The 22,991-nt window shown below is 38.8% G+C and overlaps 1 protein-coding gene across 2 annotated transcripts in view; it reads right to left on the bottom strand.

Moving 5' to 3' along the window:
- Positions 1-537: 537 nt before the first annotated feature.
- The window catches only part of COG3 (component of oligomeric golgi complex 3), a 56,265-nt gene continuing 33,811 nt past the window's right edge, over positions 538-22,991 (bottom strand). For both annotated transcript variants that reach the window (XM_075918998.2, XM_075918999.2), the window contains 10 exons: positions 21,592-21,697; positions 19,996-20,120; positions 17,996-18,085; positions 15,024-15,144; positions 11,917-12,005; positions 11,672-11,806; positions 9,230-9,305; positions 6,791-6,918; positions 4,026-4,124; positions 538-2,501 (listed from right to left, as the gene is read on the bottom strand). In XM_075918998.2, coding sequence (XP_075775113.2) covers positions 2,472-2,501; positions 4,026-4,124; positions 6,791-6,918; positions 9,230-9,305; positions 11,672-11,806; positions 11,917-12,005; positions 15,024-15,144; positions 17,996-18,085; positions 19,996-20,120; positions 21,592-21,697 — 999 coding nt within the window. In that variant the 3' untranslated portion in view covers positions 538-2,471. The remainder of the gene's footprint in view (positions 2,502-4,025; positions 4,125-6,790; positions 6,919-9,229; positions 9,306-11,671; positions 11,807-11,916; positions 12,006-15,023; positions 15,145-17,995; positions 18,086-19,995; positions 20,121-21,591; positions 21,698-22,991) is intronic.

Genomic DNA, 22,991 nt, shown 5'->3' with positions numbered 1-22,991 from the left:
CGCGGTGCACGCGGCATGCACACCTACTTCGAATGGACATGAGCAACCACTCGAAGAAGAAGAAGACTTTCAATATATAATAAGAAAGGACAGACAGATGAGCCTGCAAGTAGCTAGGCAACAAGAAAAGACATCAAATAAAATAAGGGCTGGATACTATTTGTGCATTCTGCCATCAGCTCCCAAGTTTACTCTTAGCAAAAGCCAATTAGTTAAAATATAACAACCTTAGCTTCTTCTCTATAATAAAATTGCAGTGAAGAGACCACTTAGTCACACAAGATCCTTCATGAGTAAAGAAAATACAAATTTACTCTTATTATGACTATAAAGAGATTAATTTAACACAATTAGCTGTGCACTCAGTAATACATCCATCTGTGCCAGATAGTCAGTGCTCTTACTGCTAACAACAAAACATCTTGTCTTTCTTAATGAAGCATCATGCATGCCTGCAAGATATTTATTGGTTTACCATTATAGTTACTTTGTCAGACAAGTCTTCAATACACACACAGCTACACACAGAGACCAAAATAGGAAGCAAAATTTTTATTTAAAAAAAAACATTAAAAACAGCCATGTCTAATCAGATCATATAAAGCACTTTAAATTAATCTTCTGAAAGTATTTACACTATTTGTATATGTAAATATCTGAAACTGTACATGTTTAAACAAATCTTCATTTAGCAAACAAGCTGAATAAATTGATTGCTCCTGTAATCTTTTAAATCAGCTGTCCCAGAGCTGTCTGAGTATTTTAGAAGTGAAAAGATTCAAAACACGAGTGACTAACAGTATTTTACCCTTCAGACCATTTCTGTACAGTCATAACTCTGTATAGCAAATCATGCACACTTTTGTAAAACACTATAAAAAGACCAAATGTACATATATAACAATGCATTTGACATTATTTTACAGCCTATGTTCTTGAATAGGTAAAGGGAAAGTTCTCTTCCTTATTAGTTCCTTAGTTAATTTCAAATAGTTGCACAGGGTCCTATAAGTACCATTTCCCTATCCCAGAGTGTTTGCTACAATGCTCCACATGGTGGCTTTAAAACTTGATTTTTTAGAAGCCAGTCAACTGATCTGTAATAGCAAAACTGTTAAATCCAAGATTCCAAAGATATGTAAAAATTTCTACAATATGCGAGCTAGAGAATAAGTAAAAATCTGCCATTTAAGTACTGTATTATCTTCCACTTATCCGTACAATAAGGTCAGTAAAGACATTCTGAAGCCATTTTCAGTGTTTCATCCAGTTTATGGACAACCTTCTGAAAAGGACCATACCAATGTTGTGCATCAATCACTCACTGGACACTGACCATAATCAGATGTTAGACATATGCATAGGTTATTGATCAGTAGATTCTTCTCTAACTTACAAAGGTGCTTTTGTATTCACTCATCACCCACTTCGCCTTTACACATTTTTACTCCACAGCATCAGTAACTGTACAAGATCCATAGTCACAGCTTTGCCACCAGGCACTGCTCTTTGAGCCCCTTTCCATAGCCTACAGCATCCACGTGCTCACTTCTGACAATGCAGCTGCACTGCTCAACCTTAAATCGGAACCCCTTCACCTGAAACCACAAGTACCTGAAAATCTCAATGCTAAGCCTTACCTTTGCAACAAAGCCGTTAGTACATGGGTAGTTCCCTCTCACAAACATTCACAATTATATTGCACAGCTTTTCACTGCAAACCCCACAGATTCATTTCATATCACAGTAAGAGCTCTTTAAAGATTCTTCACTCCAGAACATTGAAGTACAAAGATCAATGCTCATATCTACTAATCATTACAGGACACACCACAAGAAATGGCATCAAATGTTGCAGAGCTTTCTGAAAATTAAGGGAACAAGACACAGTTTTCACAAACTAACGTACTTTGAATTATGTTCTCCAAATGTATTGGGACTAACGGGATTCTTAGGAGGCTTGAGAAAAATTAGCGTGCCTGTCAAAACGAACTTGCAGCAATGCTTGATGCTCATGTCACCAGCCCAGTCAAACCCACTGCATACTGACATTTTTCAACTTTGATTTCCTGACATTTATTTTCAGTGCGTCCCATGAAATCGTTTGCTCTTTTACTGCACACACATCTTCATGTCAGGGAAAAAAGGAAGGTCTTAAATATATTTAAGCCTTAGCATTCCAATCTGAGACATGTTTACATCTGATAGCGAGGCAGAAACGGAGCTTGGATACAAATCTGCAGTGAGTTTGCCCCCTTAAAGTTTTAGAAAAGAAATAAAATGTTCTACTTGAAACAATTTGTAGAACCCAATTCTTCGGTGAGTCAGTGTTAAGCAGCCTGGGGAGTATTAAAGCTGGTCACAGGGATCTGTCAAGGCAAGTCCCTTATTTACTTCTGGCAAATGACTTCATGTCCCCTTCACTGTCTGGCATATCACTGAAATTTACTTCAAACAGCCTGCCTGTTGGGTTATTTAGACACTGACAAAAGCAGGTTCACCTGAAAGGCAAATGAAAGCATGTTAACTACTGTGTCGTTACCATCAGCAGGTGCAGGCAGACTTCTGCCATTTGAGCATCTAAACACACATTTTACAACTCTCCAAGGATTTAGAAGAACCAAGAGAACAATTATAAAAATATTGGTCAAAAAATGCAATCACCAGCTCTGGCTAACTTACAAATTCCTACTATGCAATTGATGACTTGACAGACTAGCTCTTTCAACTGTTACAATCTATTGCATCAAAACTGCTTCTAATAGGTCTATGTGTAATTTTAAAAGAAAGTTATGTGCAATAGCCAGTTGATAATTAAGTACATTTAAAATACCCAAGAGGGACATTCTGAATCATTAACATTGCTAATAATCCAGAAATCTTACATAAATCAGAAGCAGAGGAATGCAAGAGATCCAAGAGACAGATGTATCATTGTCCATCACCAAAAGAACAGAAACCTAACTACTATGGGAAAAAATCCACCTTATGCCATTAAATTATTTCTGCTCCATTTTCAGAGGAAGTTAATATTCTTCTCCCACTTCATGTTCCCTGTCAAAAATACCCTGCAGGGAAACTCCTCCTGTCCACATATTTGGTTAACAGTTAAATACTATGTGAACAAGAATTACCAGTTGATCTCCTATACCCAAGATACAAGTGATGTCCAATAAACTGTTTTTTTTTTTTTTTTTTAATGTATGGGATCTCAAAGGGCATGTCTATATAGCAGGGCAAAAGAAGAATTAAGCTACGCAACTTCAGCTACGTCAACTGCATAGCTGAAATCAAAATAGCTTAATTCTGCTTTTGGTGCTGTCTACACAGCAGGAAGTCAAAGGAAGAACACTCTTCCTTTGATTTTCTTACTCCTTGTGAAATGAAGGTTACAGGAGTCAGAGTAAAAAGTCCTCCAGCTCGACATTATCTGAAATAATAGCTTGCTGTGTAGATGTGCATTTTGTTACTTTGAAATAACATCAGTTACTCTGAAATAACGCTGCTGTGTAGACGTACTCTAAGAGAGTAGCTTATGGGGGGCCTCCTGATGCAGAGAGTTCCTTGCACTGGTTATTGGAGGATAAAGGCCCTCCTTAAACCTGAAACTCTGTTTAAGTTCCCATGATCAGCCACCTTTTTCCAGTTGTCTAGTTCAAACAGATCCTTGCAATTCCTTCATAATTTTTACACACCTAGCACATGTGATCACTTCACCAAACAGGAAAGGTGCCCAAAATGTGGGCAGTTCACCAGAGCAGTCCTTGCCCTGACTTTGTACAATCCCAAAGCAGCACATCTTAATCATTAATCTCTGTTTTAAAGCTTCCTAGAAGATATTTGTAAAAACTAAACAATTGCATTTTCCCAGGGTTTAGAGCTCAAATTAATTCTGGACTTTCAAAGAATCAGAAAAGAGAAATATGAATAAAAATTAGGCAAAATGGAAAAGCAGGTTAATTTAAAAACGTGAGCTAGTCATGTAAAAATGAGCAATCTGTAAAATGAGGAGCTTCATTCTATACCTGTTCCATTGAAGGACAAGCTATGATCTGAAGATCTTCATTGCTAAATTCTTCCTTTAACAAAGCATGGAGTTTCTGGAACATTTGCTGAATGTTATTCTTTAAAAAAGAAAAGAAAAACATTTAGTGTTGGCATATCACAAGATCTGTCTCAGACTGAATGTCCTGTGTATGGAACAGCCTCTGAAGTGCATAGAGCTGAGCATGGAAGAATTTGTGCTCTTAAAAGTGGTTCTCCTCTTAAAAAGTAACTAAAAATGGCATGGAGAGGTTTCTTTGTCTATTGTGTGACTACTCCAGATCCTATATGCTACATTAACAAGTAAAACATGGGGGGGTTCTTAACACCTAGCCCTGTACAGTTAACTTGGCATATAAGAACCATGCTGGATTTTCCTGTGTATGCACATTCACCAGTAATAGGCCCTTTGTTAAACATGCCAAACTTCATTGCCTTTGATCGATCTGCACAGGTTTAACTGACTGAACTTATTAATCGTTGCTGAGACACAAGAAAAAAAAACATAAACCAGTTCCTCTCTCTCAATATAGTGTTTGTTGTGCACTCTGGATAGGAGTAAAAGCAATTTACATTTTCTTTACTCTGAACATTTACGGAATAAGGTGTCATTTTTACACAGCTCCTTTTCAGAGCAGATTCACACTATGATTTATGAAACATGCTTACTTATAATATGCATGGTCTTTCACATGCTTACTATCTGGATTTCTAATGTACATTAACTCACAAGAATCTATTGAATGGACAAGAGCAGCAGAAATTCAGAAAATCTTGTCAAAGTCAACAAGAAAAATAAATAATCTGATAAACAAGTAGTCCTGTAGCATCTTAGAACAGTGGTCACCAACCAGTAGATTGGGATCTACCAGTAGATCTTGGAGCCTCTGACAGGTGATCCTAGCTTGTTTGGCCGGAAGCTATCAAGCGCTGGCACTTCAATCGTCCTTCACCCACTGTCATGCTGCTCCTGCCCTCTGCCTTGGAGCTGCCCTCCTGGGCACCTCCTGCTTGCTGTGCAGGGTGTGGGAGAGAGAAGGGGGGGGGGGGGCTGATGTCAGGGTGACCCTCCTCCCCTCACTTCTGTACCCTATCTCCACAGAGAAAAGAGGATGGAGGGAGCTTGTAAATGTAAATCTCTGACAGAGACACACAGTGTGAGAGTGACCTTCTCACAAACACACACTATCCTTCACTCTCCTCTCCCTACCCAACATATACGTGGGGGGTTGTTACTTTTACTGCTTGCAAAGTGGGTTACTTTTGGTTTTGACTGGTCTGTGCATTTCATAATTTTCATTTCTCTCTTACGCTTAAATGTAATTATTTGAGTAGTGAGTTCTAAAATGCCGAACCTGTCATGGCAGGAGTAATTATCCCTGTGGTAACTGCTGCTCCTGGAAGTGGCTGGCATCCCCCTGCAGCCCCTGAGAGAGGCAGAGCAGGGGGTCTCCACATGCTGCCCTTGCCGGCAGACACCACTCCTGCAGCTCCCATTGATCAGTAATGGGGAACCGTGGCCAGCAGAAGCTGTGGGCTCAGTGCTTGTAGATGAGGAGCAGGCATATGAAGCCATTGCTGTACATGTCAGCTGCTTTTAGTAGTGGTACAGGGCAGCAGTAAGCCTCCTTACCCCCACTGCTCCACCTGGAAGCCATCTCAGTTAAATGGGGCCCAGCCAAAGCCTGCTTCCTGAGCTCCTGTTCCTGCCCTGAACCTCCTGCACCCAAACTCCTGCCCCAGATATGAGTTCCCCTGCACACAAACTCCTTCCCAGACCTTGCACCCTGAAACCCCTCCTGGACCCCAAATCCCCCACCCTGGGTTAAACCTGGAGCCCCTCCCACACGCCAAACCCCTTAGTCCCAGATCAGAGCCTGCACCCCAACCCTCTACCCCAGCCTGGTGAAAGTGAGTAAGGACGGGAGAGGAAAAGGGATGGAGTGAGCAGGGTGAGGCCTTGGAGAAGGGTGGAGCAGGGGCAGGGCCTCAAAGAAGGGGCAAGAAGGAAGCAGGGCAAGGATATTTGGGCTGAGGTAGCTCTTACATTGCACTTAAATTGAAAAAGTGACCTTGTGCTGAAAAGGTTGAAAACCACTGCCTTAAGGTATGTCTAATACTTGTACCCTCTTTTGAGAGAGGGATGCAAATGAAGACATTTGAAATTGCAAATGAAGCTGCAATTTAAATATCCAACGCTTCATTTGCATATTTGCAATATGGCGCTATTTCAAAATAGCACTATTTTGAAATAACAGACGCTGTTAAGACGCGGTTATTTCGAGAGAAACCCTTCTCTCGAAATAACCCTTACTCCTCATACAATGAGGTTTACCAGTTATTTCAAGAAAGGGTTTCTCTTGAAATAACTGCGTCTTAACAGTGTCTGTTATTTTGAAATAGCGCCATAATGCAAATATGAAAATGAAGCATGGGATATTTAAATCCGGGCTTCATTTGCAATTTTGAATGTCTTCATTTGCATCCCTCTCTCGAAAGAGGGTGCAAGTGTAGACATGCCCTTAGGGGCTAACAAAAAATACAGAGAGAAGTTACAGACTAATATAGCTACCCCCTAAGACTTTTAATCTGATAAAGAAACTTAAACAGTTATATTAATTCATTCTTACAAAAATAAGAATAAAAATTACTAAGCTTACAAAGTACATTTTCAGAATCTAATCAAATATATTAAGGCTGGCCAATACATGGAAAGTATGTTGATGTATACCCTAACAATACTCACCCTAACTGGCTTAAACAAAATGAATTCAGTATCCTTATTGGCCAAGTATAATGACATGCTTCGTAATGTTGATGGAAGTTTTGTTTTTATTGTCTTGTAAATGGAAGACACTAAATCGTTGACTTTTGCTGGAAATAAAATTTAAAATGATTAGACACAAACATTTGCTTCTGCTGACTGAAAGTCTACAAAAACAGTATGCCTCAGGACAGCTATGCATCCTACCACTCCAGGAATGCTCTGCTGGATTGAAACATTGTTTTTATATTGTTGATACATATTTTTAATGCCATTTTCAGATGCTAGAAGAAAATATGGGGAAATATTCAAGAACATTGGGGGTGGGGGTGGGGGATAAGGAATTACTTTTTTTTTTTAAACACTCTTGCACAGCTTTTGTATTTTCTTTTCCCTTCTCCTGCCTCCCCGAAATCTGACAGCATGGCAAAAAGCTCTTTGGCACTGTCCTACATACCAGCTGCTTCTTGAATTTTCAGTAAAGATAAACAGGTTCTCATTTGCACTTATGTACAAAATCACAAAACAAATGTATGAAGAAGCTAGAAACTATAACCAAAAGTTCAAATTAGCAGCGTCTGACCTGCAATGAGGCAGCACTGAAATATGGACAAACATGACAGAAGTCATTGTAAGAACTTAATGCAACTAAAGGTTCAGACCAATGACACAGAAAGATTCTGATTTCTAGATCTACTTGTTGTAAATATCACAAAATACTAACTGGTTAACCCCAGCAAAGGTTCCCAGGAAGCATTATCATTTGAGCTCTCAATACGAAAGATTGTAGTTGGCTTCCTATTTTACATATATCATATATATAGTAGCCCAATCTCTGTAACGCTGAAATGCTGGCTGTTCCCTCTGGGCGGCGCTGCTGCCTCCCACCGTGGCACTCGGCTGACTTCTGCACTGCTCAGCTGGGCCACCGCACGGGAGCAAGCGGCCGTTACAGCAGATGGGGGTGCTGCATGGGGAGCGCGGGGCCCAAATGGCCACTTGCACTGCTTGCTCCCACACGGCGGCCTGGCTGAGCGGTGCAGAAGTCAGCCGAGTGCCACGACCGGAGGCAATGTACACGCCCATGGCGAGGGACCTGGATGAGCGTGTATCCCCAACAGAGACAGAGGAGAGCGAAGAGAGAGTGAGAGGAAGGAGGGGGAGAAGAGAAAGAGAGAGAGGCAGAAGGTGGAGGAGAGCTGAGAGAGAGTGGGGGGGAGGCAGTAGGAGGAGGAGGAGAGAGAGAGAGAGAGAGAAAGAGACCCGGAGCGAGAGACAGGAGGCTCAGGAGAGAAGACCGACGTGGAGGAGAGACCTGAAAATCCCATCTTATAATGGGCTAATTGGCTAGTTCTCAAGAGTTGTGAATGTAATATGTTTACCAAAGTATAAATGATAGGCCTCAAAAACAGACTCAGGCCATGTCTTCACTTGGTGCGCTGGAGATTGATCTGCTGGTGTTTGATTTAGCAAGTCTAGTTAAGATCCACTAAACAGAACACTAAGGGTAGCTCTGGTTAGTGCTAGTACTTCTCTCAGTCACAAGGAGAAAGGGAAGTATTTTACGTAGCTGGAGTGGTGTACCTTAACCCAACTTTCAAGGTCTGGTGTAGACCTGGCCTCAGTAATCCCTTTGGTATAGAAGCAGGAGCATGACCTTTTAAGCAACTTTTCATTAAATGGCCAGCAACTGAAAAATGCATTTCAACAGTCAAATCTTCAACACTATTTAATACACCCATGCACTGCGCAAATTAAATTCGAGCGCTGAAGTTTTTCAGACAGCAAAAGGCAACTTAGAGGATACAGATGAAGCTCTAGTACTAGATATTGAAATTTGCACAATTGTTGAAAATACTATGGCTAAACTGAAGCCACAGAGGAGTTGTGTTTGGCACTTTGAAAATCAGTGTAGCCCCTAAATACAGTTTAAATAATGTAACTTTTTAGGTTCTTAATTTCAAAAGTCATAACCTAGTAGTACAGAAAAATTACTTTCTGAAATGGTCCAGGATGCATTTTGTATTGCTTTAATATTCTCAAAAGTGATAAATAGAAAGGTTGTTTTGGTAAGTGGAAGAGTTTTTAAAACAAGTTCTAGAGAAAAGTGAGAACTAACACACAGTCCTTTTATTAGCCAATTTATTATACAGCCAGTCCCTGTGTTGCGAATGGTCAACTTACGACCATTCGCATTTACGACCGAAGCTGTCGTAAATGACGGACCCCAAGTTACGAACGCGATCCGCACTTATAAACAGCGCCGTCGCATGTAACTCTATGGGGTCTGACTTACAAACAAACCGAGTTACGACTAATTGCTTGGTCCGTAACCGGTTCATAAGTCGGGGAGAGGCTGTAATACAAGAGCCTCCACAAGACTATTCTGAATAAAATAAAAAATGTAAAGCAAAGGAATACCTGGTTGTGCCCAAGGCTGCTGTGAAAGATTGTATTTGGGGCCTCCTTGGCTGGCCATTGTTTTTAATGCAGCAACCTAAAACAATTAGATTGAAACAATGAGAAATTTTTGTTTCCACTGATATCAAAGTGAAATCATGACAGACCAACCAGTAACATTTAATTAAATCTCCTAAAATTTCTAGTCTGAGGTCTTTTTTTCCCACCCCTTTCCTGTAGATTTTGATTGAGGATATAAATAGAAGGAAAGTGAAGCCATGACCAATGCAATTCCAACAATAGTGTAAGATTTATGTGTTACACTCTGTACCTGGAAGGAGCGCCCTGTAACCTCCACATTTCTGATTTGTATACAATAGGGATGTAAAAGAATAGTCAATTAGTTGACTACTTCCTCTTCTCCCTTCCTCTCCCCCACTGGCTGCCTCTATCAGCCTGTGCACTTGGCTCTTACTATATTTAAACTGCAGAGCCACAATAGAGGTAGCTCCTGGACCTGGCTCACGCCAGGACTGAGCTAGGCTTGCTCAATCCCAGCTCATGCCAGGTCCAGAAGCCCCTGTCTGCGGGGGTCCCAGCGGGGAGATGTTGCCCAGTCTAATAGATGCTGCCTAGTCTAACATAGTTGAAAGTTTAGACTGAGTGCTTATATTTTATGCTGACTTTTTGTGTAGTGTTTAAAATGTATCTTTTGTAATCAGTACATGTGATTTACTGCTTATTTATACCAGTATATTTGCCCAAAGTGTTTGATAAATCTGCTCACATTTACAAAAGTTGTTGTATATCCACTTTCCTTTGAGAAAGTGGTGAACCAATTCATAATCTTGCACCACTAGACTTGAGCCATACAAGGTGGTACAAGGCTAGGAGTTGGGCATATTTGACAGCTGCCCCCTTAACTCTCCAGCCTGGGCTGGCTCTCACAATGCTTTGATAGCAACAAGCCACAAACTCTTCCAGGTGCTGTTATCACTTAGCACAACTGCATGTGGAGCCTCTCCACACCCAGCTAGATATCATGAATGCTCACAGAACCATGCACACGAGCTCTAAACTTAAAATCGGGCACTTTTGTAAATTCCACTAGGTTCCTATTTCCATCTTTAGGCATCTAAATATTTCATCCAGTCCAGGGACCAAGGTACAATAGGCACATTTTTAAAGGTAAATTCATTGTTGTAATTTTCTGAACTCCCAAAAGCAAGGAAACAGGATATCTATGGGGCCCTTCCAACACTGCAACCACCAGCCCTGAGGTGTCATAATCCTTAAGACAAACTTATTTATTCACAGTTGTACTGAAAAGCTTACACATTTGAGAATTCATAACAATGCTTAGCATTTCTAGTGCTTTTCCTCTTCAGTGCATTCTACAACATCACTTCCAATGTATGTTCTTTCCACACTGAACTTGCATATAAAAAGACTGCTTCCAGAGAACTCAGCATTAATATTGGTTCAGAGAGGTATACTGAATGGAGTGGAAACTTTGCTGCACCCTCTTTCAAACAGACTAATTTACAACCTACCCTACAAAAAAGTTACTATAAAAAAGCCTGATAACTCCATAGATCTCCTGCCTCCATCTCAGTAGTATACATCAGGAGAAAAAGAAGCCATTTTATATACACTACTCCTCTCTGCCAATGATAACACTATTTTCCCATGAAAAATACTGTCTTAAAAGCACTGTGTTACAATCTCTCATGCTGTATTCTAAGCAAGATCATTACGGTTTATTCCCAGGTATATTCTTCACCGCCGTCCCGTCCCGTCCCCCCCGTCCCCACACACACACACACCCTGGCTAAATTTCATGTCCTGGCTCAAAAGCACTGAAGGAATGCATCTTCTCAATGAAACAGTGAGAGAATTATTTTCAACATGGGCAAAACATGTGTTTCCCTAATCTTGTTCTCAGCAATGGCTGAACAATTTCTGAGGAGGTTAGAGAGTCTTAGAATGGGAAGTGTCAAGTAGCCTAAGTACAGGCAGCTCTACCAGCTACAACTACAGGTTGGACTCCTCTTGTCTGGCACCCTCGGGACAGCCACCCAGGCTGCTGCAGCCCCGTAGCATCCCAAGCTGACGTGGCTCGGCCAGGCTTCCCCTCTTGGTCTGCTGTGGTTCTGGCCCCACTGCTAGGCAGCAGACAGTCCCTATCGTGCTCCATCCAGGCTGCTGCAGTCTTGTTGCTAACAGACTCATGGGGCTTCAATGTGTTCCCAGCTGCTGGATTTCCTCCCCTCGGACTCTCTCATCCAGGAACATTCATGGTCATGAGACTATGGATGTTGCCGAATGAGAGAATCCCAGATTTGGGAGGTGCAACCTGTAGTATAAAAGTAACATTAAACAAATGTAAGTATAAATTAATCCTGCTCTTTCAGGGAAAAAAAACATTTCAATCAATACAGTGAGTACAGAGCCTATTTGTACCTTTGACATGAACTCCTCCAGCTGTTCTATAAATTGTTTGGTTTGCTGCTGAATAAACTGCTCACAAGCGGATTTCAGATGGCGGTCTACATCTTTCTTAGAGTCAATATAATGTTCTCTGATCTCTGGAGTACCCTTGAACATAAGACAATTTTCTTCTTTTTATTTGCCCAGAAATCACCACACATTTAAATGAAATGAGATTTTTTTTTCCTGCACAGAGTTAACAGAAACATTCCCATTACCTCCAATAAGAACTGTATCAGTGCGTTGTGGCTGTTTAGCCTAAAAAATCTTGGAACAGTCTTTGGATTCAGGATTTTAAATGCTGCATCTGTGAAGCAGAAAGTCAACCACACCATAAATGTGCAGGAGTAAGCCAGAGGAATTTAAACCGAAATTCTTCATTTCTTCATTACAATGGCTTGGCATGATTACTACTATTTGTTATAAAAGTTACACCCGAGGCCTCCATCAGACCAGCGACCCTGGTGCTACATTCTATACAATAACAAAACAAGAGAGAATCCGCATCCCAGGGAGCTTACAGTGATCTCACTGCCCATTAAGCTGTGGTGCTCTTTGTTTGGCTTGTCAGAGAAAGTGTGTTGCCCCTTTAAGGATTAGATTAATTAGATTAGAGACATGAATGCTGAGTAGAGGCTGCTCCAGGGCAGGTCAGCATGGGGACACTGACCCATTTCCCTCCCCTCCCCAGGTGACTGAAAGAGAAAGAAACTATTTACCCCCATGTGTGTGCAATACAAACCCTCTTTTTCACTTGGATCTGACTGAGCAGCATGCACCCTCCCATCCATAGCAGCAGTTGATTATGGATGGGCATAACACTAACCATTCATTTCCTGGGGGATGGAAAGGAATGTTTCCCTCACCACCATATTGGCCAAAGAGGGGGGATTCTTTTTACCTTCCCCAATAAACTGGAGACAGAATAGAGTGAAAATATGAAAGCCTATGATGTTACAACTCATTAGGTAATCTTGAGGTAGATGACCACTATAGCTCTTTCATATGGAAGGGATACACTGAACAGATAAAATGGACGGGAAAATCATCTGTAAAGAATACCTCCTTTAAAAGTACAAATTGGGTGTTTGGAGCACCAGTGATATGGCAGGGAGTCAGTCCCCACTCTTTTATAATCCCCTTTAATACTCATGCAAGGGAGACAGAGCAGTAAGGTCCCAGCAGCTGGTTGGCTGGGGACGAAGACAGGAAAGGGGAAGCCCCCTGGGTATACGTAAGTGATTATGGAGTACCTTTGCTGTATACTTTTATCTGCTGGTTATTTTCAGACATTTAGGAATAAAATTGTGGGCTAATGAAACCACATCCACAGTTGCCTGTCCTCTTTCTGGTATAGCCAGACAACTAATATTTGTTAGTGCCAGCCATGTGCATGGTGCTGTACAAGAAAAAACTCTTCTTATGAAGCTATTCTTCAAATAGACAAATACAGTACACCAAACTGCACGGAGTGATGCAGAGAATGGTTATAGTTTAGTGACCATCCTTCAATTCTCAAGTTATGAGTGAGCAGAGTCCTACAGATGTGAGTGGGATTATTCACAGAACTAGGGAGTTAGTCACCTGAGTAAAGATTTACAGAATAAGACCCATACAGCATCACAAACCAGTGACTGATGTGTTAAATGCATAGTGTTTATTTTTAATAAGGGAAAGGTACAAGATTTCAGTACTGACCAGGTTTTATTTGAGGATTGTGGAAGTAGTGAGGAAAAAAAAGTAGTAATACTAATACCTGCAGTAAATATACCAATATATAAGTGCCAAAGAAAATTAACCCATTGTCCAGAGATGAGTGAGAGATTAAAAGTATACCCTCAGCCTAAAATCCAGTTAATTTTTTAAAAATTAATTAGAAATGGTTTCAGGTTCTGCCTGTGTCCGAGTCCATTTGCCAATTTTATATTTTAATTTTTTCTCCCTTGTTGCTGCATAAGAGGTCCACACAGACAGGGGAAACTGACTATCACAAGACTAGCTATCTTGGAAGTGCTAATGCCTAAAGTAAAAATATTTCCCCCCACTCCTCATCTCTTAGATAAAATAACCTTAAGTTCCTCTTTTTCAGTGAGCAGCACACTTTTTAAGTTGATGATGTCTCGAACTTTATATCTACATTTCACTTAAGTCTATATGCAGAAAGCTTGGTCCAACTGAACCTTCTTTTACCCTCTTCACAATGTCTTTGTAGCTATAGGTTCATCACTTCAACTGTTATTTACACATACCACATCACGTTAAAATAATTTAGGACATTATACAATAAAAAGTAAATAAGCACTTATACAACTTTTAAAATGTAGTATAAACATAATTTTTCCAGTTACTTACCATCTTTGTAAGGTACTGGCTGGTACAAAGATTTATTCATTAAAAAAAGATACAGAACAAACTTTTATGTCAGCCAGGACAAGACACCATAAGGACATATTTACCCTTTAACCTCCAGCCAACTAGAAACTACTTAATAGGAGGGAGGTCTCATTGATGTTCAAATGCAATAGATGTAATTGTTAGTAATAAGATTCAGTAACTTCAAAAGTAAAGATAACATTATATTAGATGACAGAAAAGAAAAGGTTATTTCTTCAACTCACTCTTCCGTAATGGAAAGAGATGTTTCTGATTCTTTTTTCTCAGGAATATGAGCAGCACTGAATCTCTCTCCTACACTACCCTTTTCCATTAAGATTTTTAATTTTGTGCTTCATTATGCACTCGGGAAAATATGGCCTATGCTCATTATTTTTCCTTCTTACTAGATGTCTGTGCACTTCATGAAACAACTATGATAAACACAAAAGTATTGACTATCTTTACAGCATATGGAACACTTCCCTAGTTAAACTTCTACAAAAAACCTAGGGAAATTTTAATTTTGTCGTAGGCAGGTAAGTTGCAGATAGATTTTAACAATCTGGTAAGTAGCAGAAACAAGAAACAGCTCTGTAGAATACAGCTAAGGATGACAGATAATTCAGCACAATACAAACATAAAGCTTAACACCTAGCAATACTTATTTTTTTAAAACCCAGCATGTATGAATTGGCAGCGGCAAAAGCACAGATACAACACACGGATATACACTTAATATAAATCAAAAGTATAGTAGACTTTGTTAGAAGCATTCTGAACTGCTGCTATTAGTAGGTAAAACCTGTATTAGAAAGGATTAGAACACAGCATGACAATGTAGCAAGCATGCAGATCATTGCAGGTGAACATAAATAAACCCACCACCTTTGCTAGCACATCAGGGGAGGGCAAGCCCACCCAGCTCTGTCTGCCAGCACTGTGCAGTACCTCTAGTTTTCTTAAGGTCCAGGGAAATTTCCTTAATGGTGAATTCAGTATGAAAAGGAGCAATTTGTTCACGAAGAATCAAAAGGTGTTTTATGAAGAAAAGCTGTCCATCAACCTGGGTCTAATTCAGGAGAAAAAGAACGTCAAAAACGTGAAGAAAAATATTAATACAATAGCATAATTATAAGTTCTAATTATTTCAGTTACTTGCTGTAAATAATGCTAACGCCTCAGTTTTGCTTACAAGCCACTCTAGGTTCATTACATAAGTAAGTATGTCCTGTGTCTGACATGCTTCATTTCTATATTTTTTCTGATAAATCATTCAACAGAAACAGACCATTTGCAAGCTCCTTAAAAGACCCTGACTACATGCTTTCTGTATTACTGTGCATGGCAAGCATAATTCCTACAATCTGACAAATGCAGCCCACTTTCTCAGATAGAGGCTCTTTTGTTATATTTTATTATATTCCAAAGACATTGAGGGTGTCTACAGCCATGCAGCCAGGTAAACACTTCCCATAAAAGCAGAAGGAGTTTCTCTGTTGATATAGTTAATCCACCTCTACAAGAGGCAGTAGCTAGGCCGAAGGGAAAATTCTTCCATCGACTTAGCTGCAGCTACATCAGGGTTAGGTCGATTTAACTACAGCACTCAAGGTATAAAGTTTTCCACAGCCCTGAACAACATAGCTAACTTGATCTACTTTTTATGTGATGCAGATCTAGGGTATCATTTAAAAAAAAATAAAGTGCAAAGAGTTAAACACCATTAGCTTTGTTAGATTACTATTCTGTTTTTATTGTTAATGTAAAGCTTAGTTAATTTCAGAGCAGTAGAACAAAAATACAGGCAGTACAAGGCCAAAGTTCACTATCCTATAGAAACCTTAACTTTTGCATTCTTTGGTATTTCAGCTGTGCACTTTTTAATCTTTTAGTTAAATGGAATGGCCCCCAAGATTACACCCCTGCTATTGTTAAGAGATTTTTCTCCAACATGAGATTAACAATGCAGCAAAATTTGTTTATACTGCAATGACTGCACCTTGGCATTAAAAAAGAACACATTTTAAAAGAAAAAAGAAACAATGAACAAAACCAATGAAAAATAAATCAGATGAACATTTTGAATAAACCAAGGCATTACTAACAATACAGTATGGGAATTTATTTCTTTTTTCTCCTAAATGCACGACTTAATCTGACAGTGTTCTGTGGAGTGTTAACATGCCCCAGGAGTGATGTGGCTTACCTCCTCCTCACATACCCCCCCATACCATAAAAGAGCATGCCTGAATAGAACTCGCTGCAAGATCAAGGCCTCAATCCCTACAATACATTCTAGCAAGGCTGATCTAATTAAGAATATTGACACAATGCCAAATAACTGCAGAATTTTGAACATGCTGCACATGAAAGATAATAATTTATAGAAATGTTAAGGAAACTTTTACTATATCATTAGATTCCCAGAATCCATTGACTATTTTAATACATTATGCTTTAAAAATCACACTCAACAAAAAAGTATATATACTTCAAAACAATACCAATTCTGTGCAATTACAACCAACTTAAGTAACTGAAACGAAAGAGACTTTTTATATATATAAACACACACGTACACTCTAAATACTTTTGCCATTTATAAAATCCTCTATGTTTGTTCTATTAACATAAGCCTCAAAATTTTATTTTTGTTTGTAGCAATTTATCTTTCTGACTTTTATGAACTGGTACAACACTGCAATGTTTCTGTTCAATAAACAGAAGAAAAATATTTATATTAAAACATTTTCAATGACATTTCAAAAAGGTTTCAAATATTTTTATCATATAAAACATCAACTAAACTGACAGAGTATGTCTACACTACACCGTTATTTTGGAATAACTAGCATTATTCCAAAATGACAATGCAAGCATCTACACAGCAATTCCGTTATTTCAAATGATACTGAAATAATGGGCAGCTTGTTCTGATTTCTGTAAACCTCATTCCACAAGGAATAACTCCTCTTCTGAAATAGCTATTTCAAAATAGCTGAAGTGTGGACACTCCACTGCTGCTCTTTCAAAATATCTTCTCACCAGGGCCATTTTAAGGGTGCATCTACACTGCACCATTATTCTGGAAAAACAATACTAGCGTCCACACAGCAATTGCATTATTTCAAAGAAAAATCGAAATAATGGAGGGTTTTTTCCATTGGTAAACCTCATTCCACAAGGAATAATGACTCTTCCGAAAAAGCGCTTTCGGAAGAGAGTGCATGTGGATGCTCCACTCCTTATATGTCAAAATAGCTCCTCACCAGGGCCATTCTAATTTATTCCACCCCAGTGTCTCCTGGGGCTCCAAATCAAGATAGCTCGTCCACATTAGGGAAGCCTGCCTAGGACTAATTCAGAGGCTTCCCTGTAGTGTAGATGCTCTATTTTGAAATAACTATTCCGGAATAGCTTATTTCGAATTAAGCATGCAGTGTAATGGGACACTGTGGGTATGCCTAATCAGGAATAATAGATAAGAGCACCTCCTTTGATTGTACAGACCATAATTTGCAAGGAACTGTTTTATGAACTCTCCCTAGCAGGGAACTTAGTACTCAGTAAAACACAAGCAATTCCAGTAAAACAGAAGTAGGCCACACAAAAATTAGATGCAGAGATAACTGGCAGAATCCCACTTCGCCTGGCTGAGTCAAACAAGTTATACTAGCCTATCACCTTTATATCTAGGATTCTTAAATTTAGCATGATTTACATATGCATCATTATCTCTGCTTTACCACATCTTGTCTCTCAATGGAACTCAAACAATTCTCACAGATCTCTTGGGACAGACAATATGTTGTGATGAGATTTCAACAGAATTCTGGACATCTCTTTAACGGTCTTCATTATATATGAAAGCATCATACCAAATAAACACTACTACGTTCTAGAAAGATAATTTGCCTGACCTTATTTTTGGTAATTGAATCCGCAGCAACCAGCAATGAGTGAATACAGGCAGATAAAGCCTCTTGTGATAATCCTTGGAACACTGCCCTCTGGAGGGAGGAAAAAATTATTGTAAACATGCTATATTGTTTGACGAACATACAGGACAGTGACTCCTGAAGTGAATGGGACCGCTTATGATGCATGAAGTTAAGCACATAAGTGTCCAGGTTTGGAGTCACATTAGCAGGAAGCACATTTTCCATTCAGTAAAATGTACGGGAACTGATACAAATTATTTTCTTAACAAGTAAACAGATTGGTTACAGATACACAGTTAAGCAACTAAAATAAGGAACCCCTTGTCTATACTACAAATTTGAACTGCCTTTGTAACCAGTTAGTGATAATGATTGCTCTGAATATGGTTCATGCACCTCATAGTTAACACTCTATTAGTAGCCATGGCACTTAAACAGTGTTTTGCCCTAGCCAGGAGCCTGGAATAGGACTTGCCTATATAGTGTAACTATTCAGCATACTATTTTTGCAGTGTAGATGTCACCACCTGATTCTGCTGGTAAACCAGTCTGACAAGTCCTCGTTTCTCAGCTCTCTTGGGTAGCAAAATATCTCATACTGCATTGTTCCACGTGCTGGTGGTGCCATTCTGTATGCATACGTCCATGCATTCTACCCTGGCTTAGACAATATAGGAAAGTTCTCTCAGAATACTTTGATACAAAGTAAAATACAGACACATAGGGCACACTGTTGTGGGAAAAAATTGTGCAATTTTGGCTCCACTGTGTTTTCTGTAAACAGTCAAATGAGCATGTCACAAAAACTGGTAACAAAAACACTTTTGTATTTGTAGCATAGTCAGGGCTATCAATACTCTAGAGTAAATGGAAAGCATCAGATTTTTAAAAGGTTGTTTGCTGATCAATGATCCCTGCTTCTTCATAGACATATTGTCTTATACTTGGGCCACGTAGATAATTCCACATTGCCATTTCCTTTTTTCAAACAGTGGGGTCCAATCAAAAACACCGAAGACCATTAAAGAAAGTACTTTTCTATTTTTACTGAGATGACAACAAAGCATTAATTAATTTAAAAATTTAATATTTTACTCCATATTTCCTTTAAAACCTCCAATATTAGTTTCACAAATTACACCTCTCAAATAAGGATTTCTTCAAAAGTGTTAAAGTGTCCCTTTGCCGTGTCTTCTATTATTCAAAGAGAAATTAACCTATAGCAGAAAGGCATGTGTTCACTGGGTTTCTCAGAGATATACCAGCCTTTTTGTGGTTATGTTAAATTACAATTATGGAACTTTCTGTTTAAGAGTAGGTTATGTGAATATCTATTTCTTGAATCTTCTATGAACAAGGGGTTTATTGTATCTGTTTTTATTAGATCTTTTACACAGATATACTGTAGTATATACTTTCATATACTTTAAACAGCCCTTTTGTTTTACAAACATTTGTTAAAAAGTACAATTGAAAAAAACTACATTATTAAAAATGTGATGCAAAAGATTTAAAACACTGTCTAGGGGAACTATCAAATTTAAGGCCAGAATGGACCATTATGATCACCTAGTCTGATGACATGCATCTCTCAGGCCACAGAATTTTACCTAATAATTTCTACATCAATCCCATAATTTGTGAATGAGCTACAGATTTTTATTTGAAGGGAGGGTCTGTGGAGTACATAATTTTAACATTACCTTTTGAAAAATCTTAGTAAGATGGCAAGTGTAATTTTTGGACCTAATTTGGTACTTCAGTTCTAAATTTACATGTACAAAACCATTTGTCATTGAAGAATTTGCAATCTTCATGCTTTCTATTAAGAGATCAGCAAAAAAAAGCAACTGGTACCAAAACAAACATCAAGGCCAACATTTTCCAGTTATTTTAGAAAAAATATTTAGAATTTATAGTATACTCTTTAATTTAAGATACTATATCAAGTTACAAGAAGAGATGAAGTTTGTGCATACATCTATACATCTGTACAGTTTAGAGAGACACACTAGAGTCCTTCTGACTGTGGGATACCACATTCCATGTAGATCTGCTGGTGAAATCATAGCCTGTGGTCTGGGATGAAGAGATTCTGCTGTACCTATTTAAAAGGTAGAGAAAACACATTTAAAAAAGGTATAATGGTATAACTCTTCCCTCCCATCTGAAAACAGTATATAGTGAACTTTATTTAATGTTGACCTCCTAAGAATGTTACACATTACAAAATTACTCTGTTTTAAACCTCCTCAGAGGGAAGAGACCTGGCTTCCAATATATTCATGTACACAGTATACCAGCAGTTATATAGGTTTTGAATTCATCTTGGAAATGTACTGGATATTCATCTTGAATTGGTAAATACACTCTGAAAATGTATTGACAGGGAGGGGACAAGTGGTTTGTCAGAAAGACAAAACACAAGCCAGTCCTCCCAAATTAAAACCATTTCTAAAAGAAATTTGAAAATAATTTTGCTACTGCATTCACTTTTCAGGCCATCATGTACGGTCTGTGACCTGAGACTGGGAGGTATAGGTTGGACATTAGCAAAATCTTCCTGTCAGGGTGGTTAAGCACTGGAATCAATTATCTAGGCATGTTGTGGAATCTCCATCACTGGAGATTTTTAAGAGCAAGTTAGACAAACACCTGTCAGGGATGGCCTGCCCTAGGCAGTACTTGGTCCTGCCATGAATGCAGAGGACTGGAGTAGATGACCTCTCAAGGACACTTCCAACCCTATAGTTCAAATTGTGGAGTTCCTACCATTTGTTCAAGTCTAGACTTGTATATTCTAGCTGGTTCTAATCTGGGTCTCTGGTGTGCCAGACTGGTATGTCCACAATAGGAATAGTGAAGACAACTGTCAAAGCTAGGAAGATATTACTGGGAAGCAGAATGTTAGTGAGTAAACTGTAAAATGGAGGAGGGAAAAGTCCTCCAGGGATTACAGACACATTTTAAGAAAAGAAAGAATTCCTGATGTTAACAGGATCAAATTTCATGGAATGAATTACCTTTATAAATTTATAAAAATGTGAATCCCAAAAGGGGGTTTTAAAAATGCATAGATTCTCATAACTAGGGTTATAAAATTAGTGGAGAAAAACAGTAAAAGGATGCAATCACTGACTGACTCTTGTTTTAAATAGGAAGACATACTTGAACTACAACTTCCGAAGCACTAACGTAACACATGTCAGAATTATATAAAAACTGTTCTCCTGTGAACTCAACTCTTTATTTACTTTATAGGAAATGATTCTAGATGTCAAGCCACTTGACAACAGAAGTATTTCAGTGAATAAATGTAATACAGACATGCCACAACCACTAACATTATGGGATTGAGGCAGGCAATAAACACATTGAAAATTCAGTTCCTGATTTTTTTGTAAAGACAATTTTTTAAAGTTTAAATGAAAATTCTCTTTCCAAAGTTCTCCGGATACTTTAAAATATTTTTTTATTAAGGCAAATATAATTATCTCATTGTTTGCTTAGCTTAACATCCATCATGTCTATTTTATCACTTTGTTTGATAATACAAAATATATTCCCAAGCATACCAGATTTAATTAGGTTGCAGGACTCTGGATCTTCTAGCCGCACATCTGAAAATGAAGTATCAGAAGGCAATTTCTTCTGTTCATCTTTTAAACTTTGTGCAATTTGCTGCAGGGAAGATATGCAATGCAACTATTACATTACACAGATTTTTTTAAAGAATAATCTGTACTTTATGTTTACAATGTAGAAAATAGTTGTACTAATGTGCACATGGAATTTCATGGCAAAACCAGATAACTGAACAAATGTTGCTGTCCTAACTGGAGTTGGTCAGGAATATTTTCAACAAAAGTGGGCTTTTTGGGTCAGAAAATACCAATTAATCAAAACCTAAACTTTTTGTGGGAAAGGGATGATTTCTGAATTTTCCATTGTGGAAAAAAAATTGAAAATTCAGAGAGTCATTGACAATTGAGTCATTTTGATATAGGAGTATATTATCTGAAGACTGCAAGATTTTTTTTTGCCACTCTTTACTGTGCTGAGTTTAGCCGTAACCTTAAAACAGAGACCAAGGTTGTCAAAATGTATCATTTCAATACTTTCTAAGCAAAAAAGTTCTTTTGCATGTCTAAACTATTTTTCATAACAAAATGTAAGTTAACATTTTTAAAAAAGGGTCAAAATCTAACTGTTCTGACTGATTCAAATAAAAAAGCACTTTTTGAATTAGTGAAAAATTGAGACTGACTTTTTGTCTTGATTTGAGAGGAGATTTTTTTTTCCAAAATCTTGAAAATTCTACCAAGAGGGGAAAACCATTTCCCAACCCAGCACCACAGTTGATACAGGAACAGAGAAATGTTTAATACTGAGATAAAATCCAGAAGCTTCCCACTAAATGGTTCTTCTCAAAACAAGTGACTAATGAAACATCTCAGTGAGGTTTCAAAGATTATCTGACTCAAGTTGTCTGCCAGACCTGCAAACTAAACTTGGACTCAGAGTCAAGCTGTATTTGTTTCTTCTCACACATTACCATCAATAATCAAGGTTCTGTAGGTCAGCTTAGGATAGCGATGGATAACCTAGACTAGCGAGCGGGCTGCATGAGTGGCCTTCCTTCATCTCAGTGGGCCACAAGTCTGTTGTAACCAAGATGGTTACCCAGAATAGGGTAATATAAGAATGGCCATACTGGGTCAGTCTTCCAACAGTGGCCGATATTGATGGACCTTACCTTCCTGAACTTCTCTAGTTCTTTTTAAAACCTTGTTCTGAGTCCTGGTCTTCACAACATCCTCTGACAAGGAGTTTCACAGGTTGACTGTGTGCTGCATGCAGGGCTGGCCCGAGGTATTCTGGCACCCCAGGTACAGGCACGCGGTACTGCCCTTGGGCGCACAGCGCATGTGCGGGCCCACCCGTGGGGAGCGGGCCCCGCCCCCCTATGGTGCAC

The sequence above is a fragment of the Pelodiscus sinensis genome, chromosome 1, assembly GCF_052426305.1.
Source record: "Pelodiscus sinensis isolate ZL-2025 chromosome 1, ASM5242630v1, whole genome shotgun sequence".
NCBI classification, from domain to species: domain Eukaryota; kingdom Metazoa; phylum Chordata; order Testudines; family Trionychidae; genus Pelodiscus; species Pelodiscus sinensis.
This window is presented reverse-complemented; position numbering and strand designations above follow the sequence as displayed.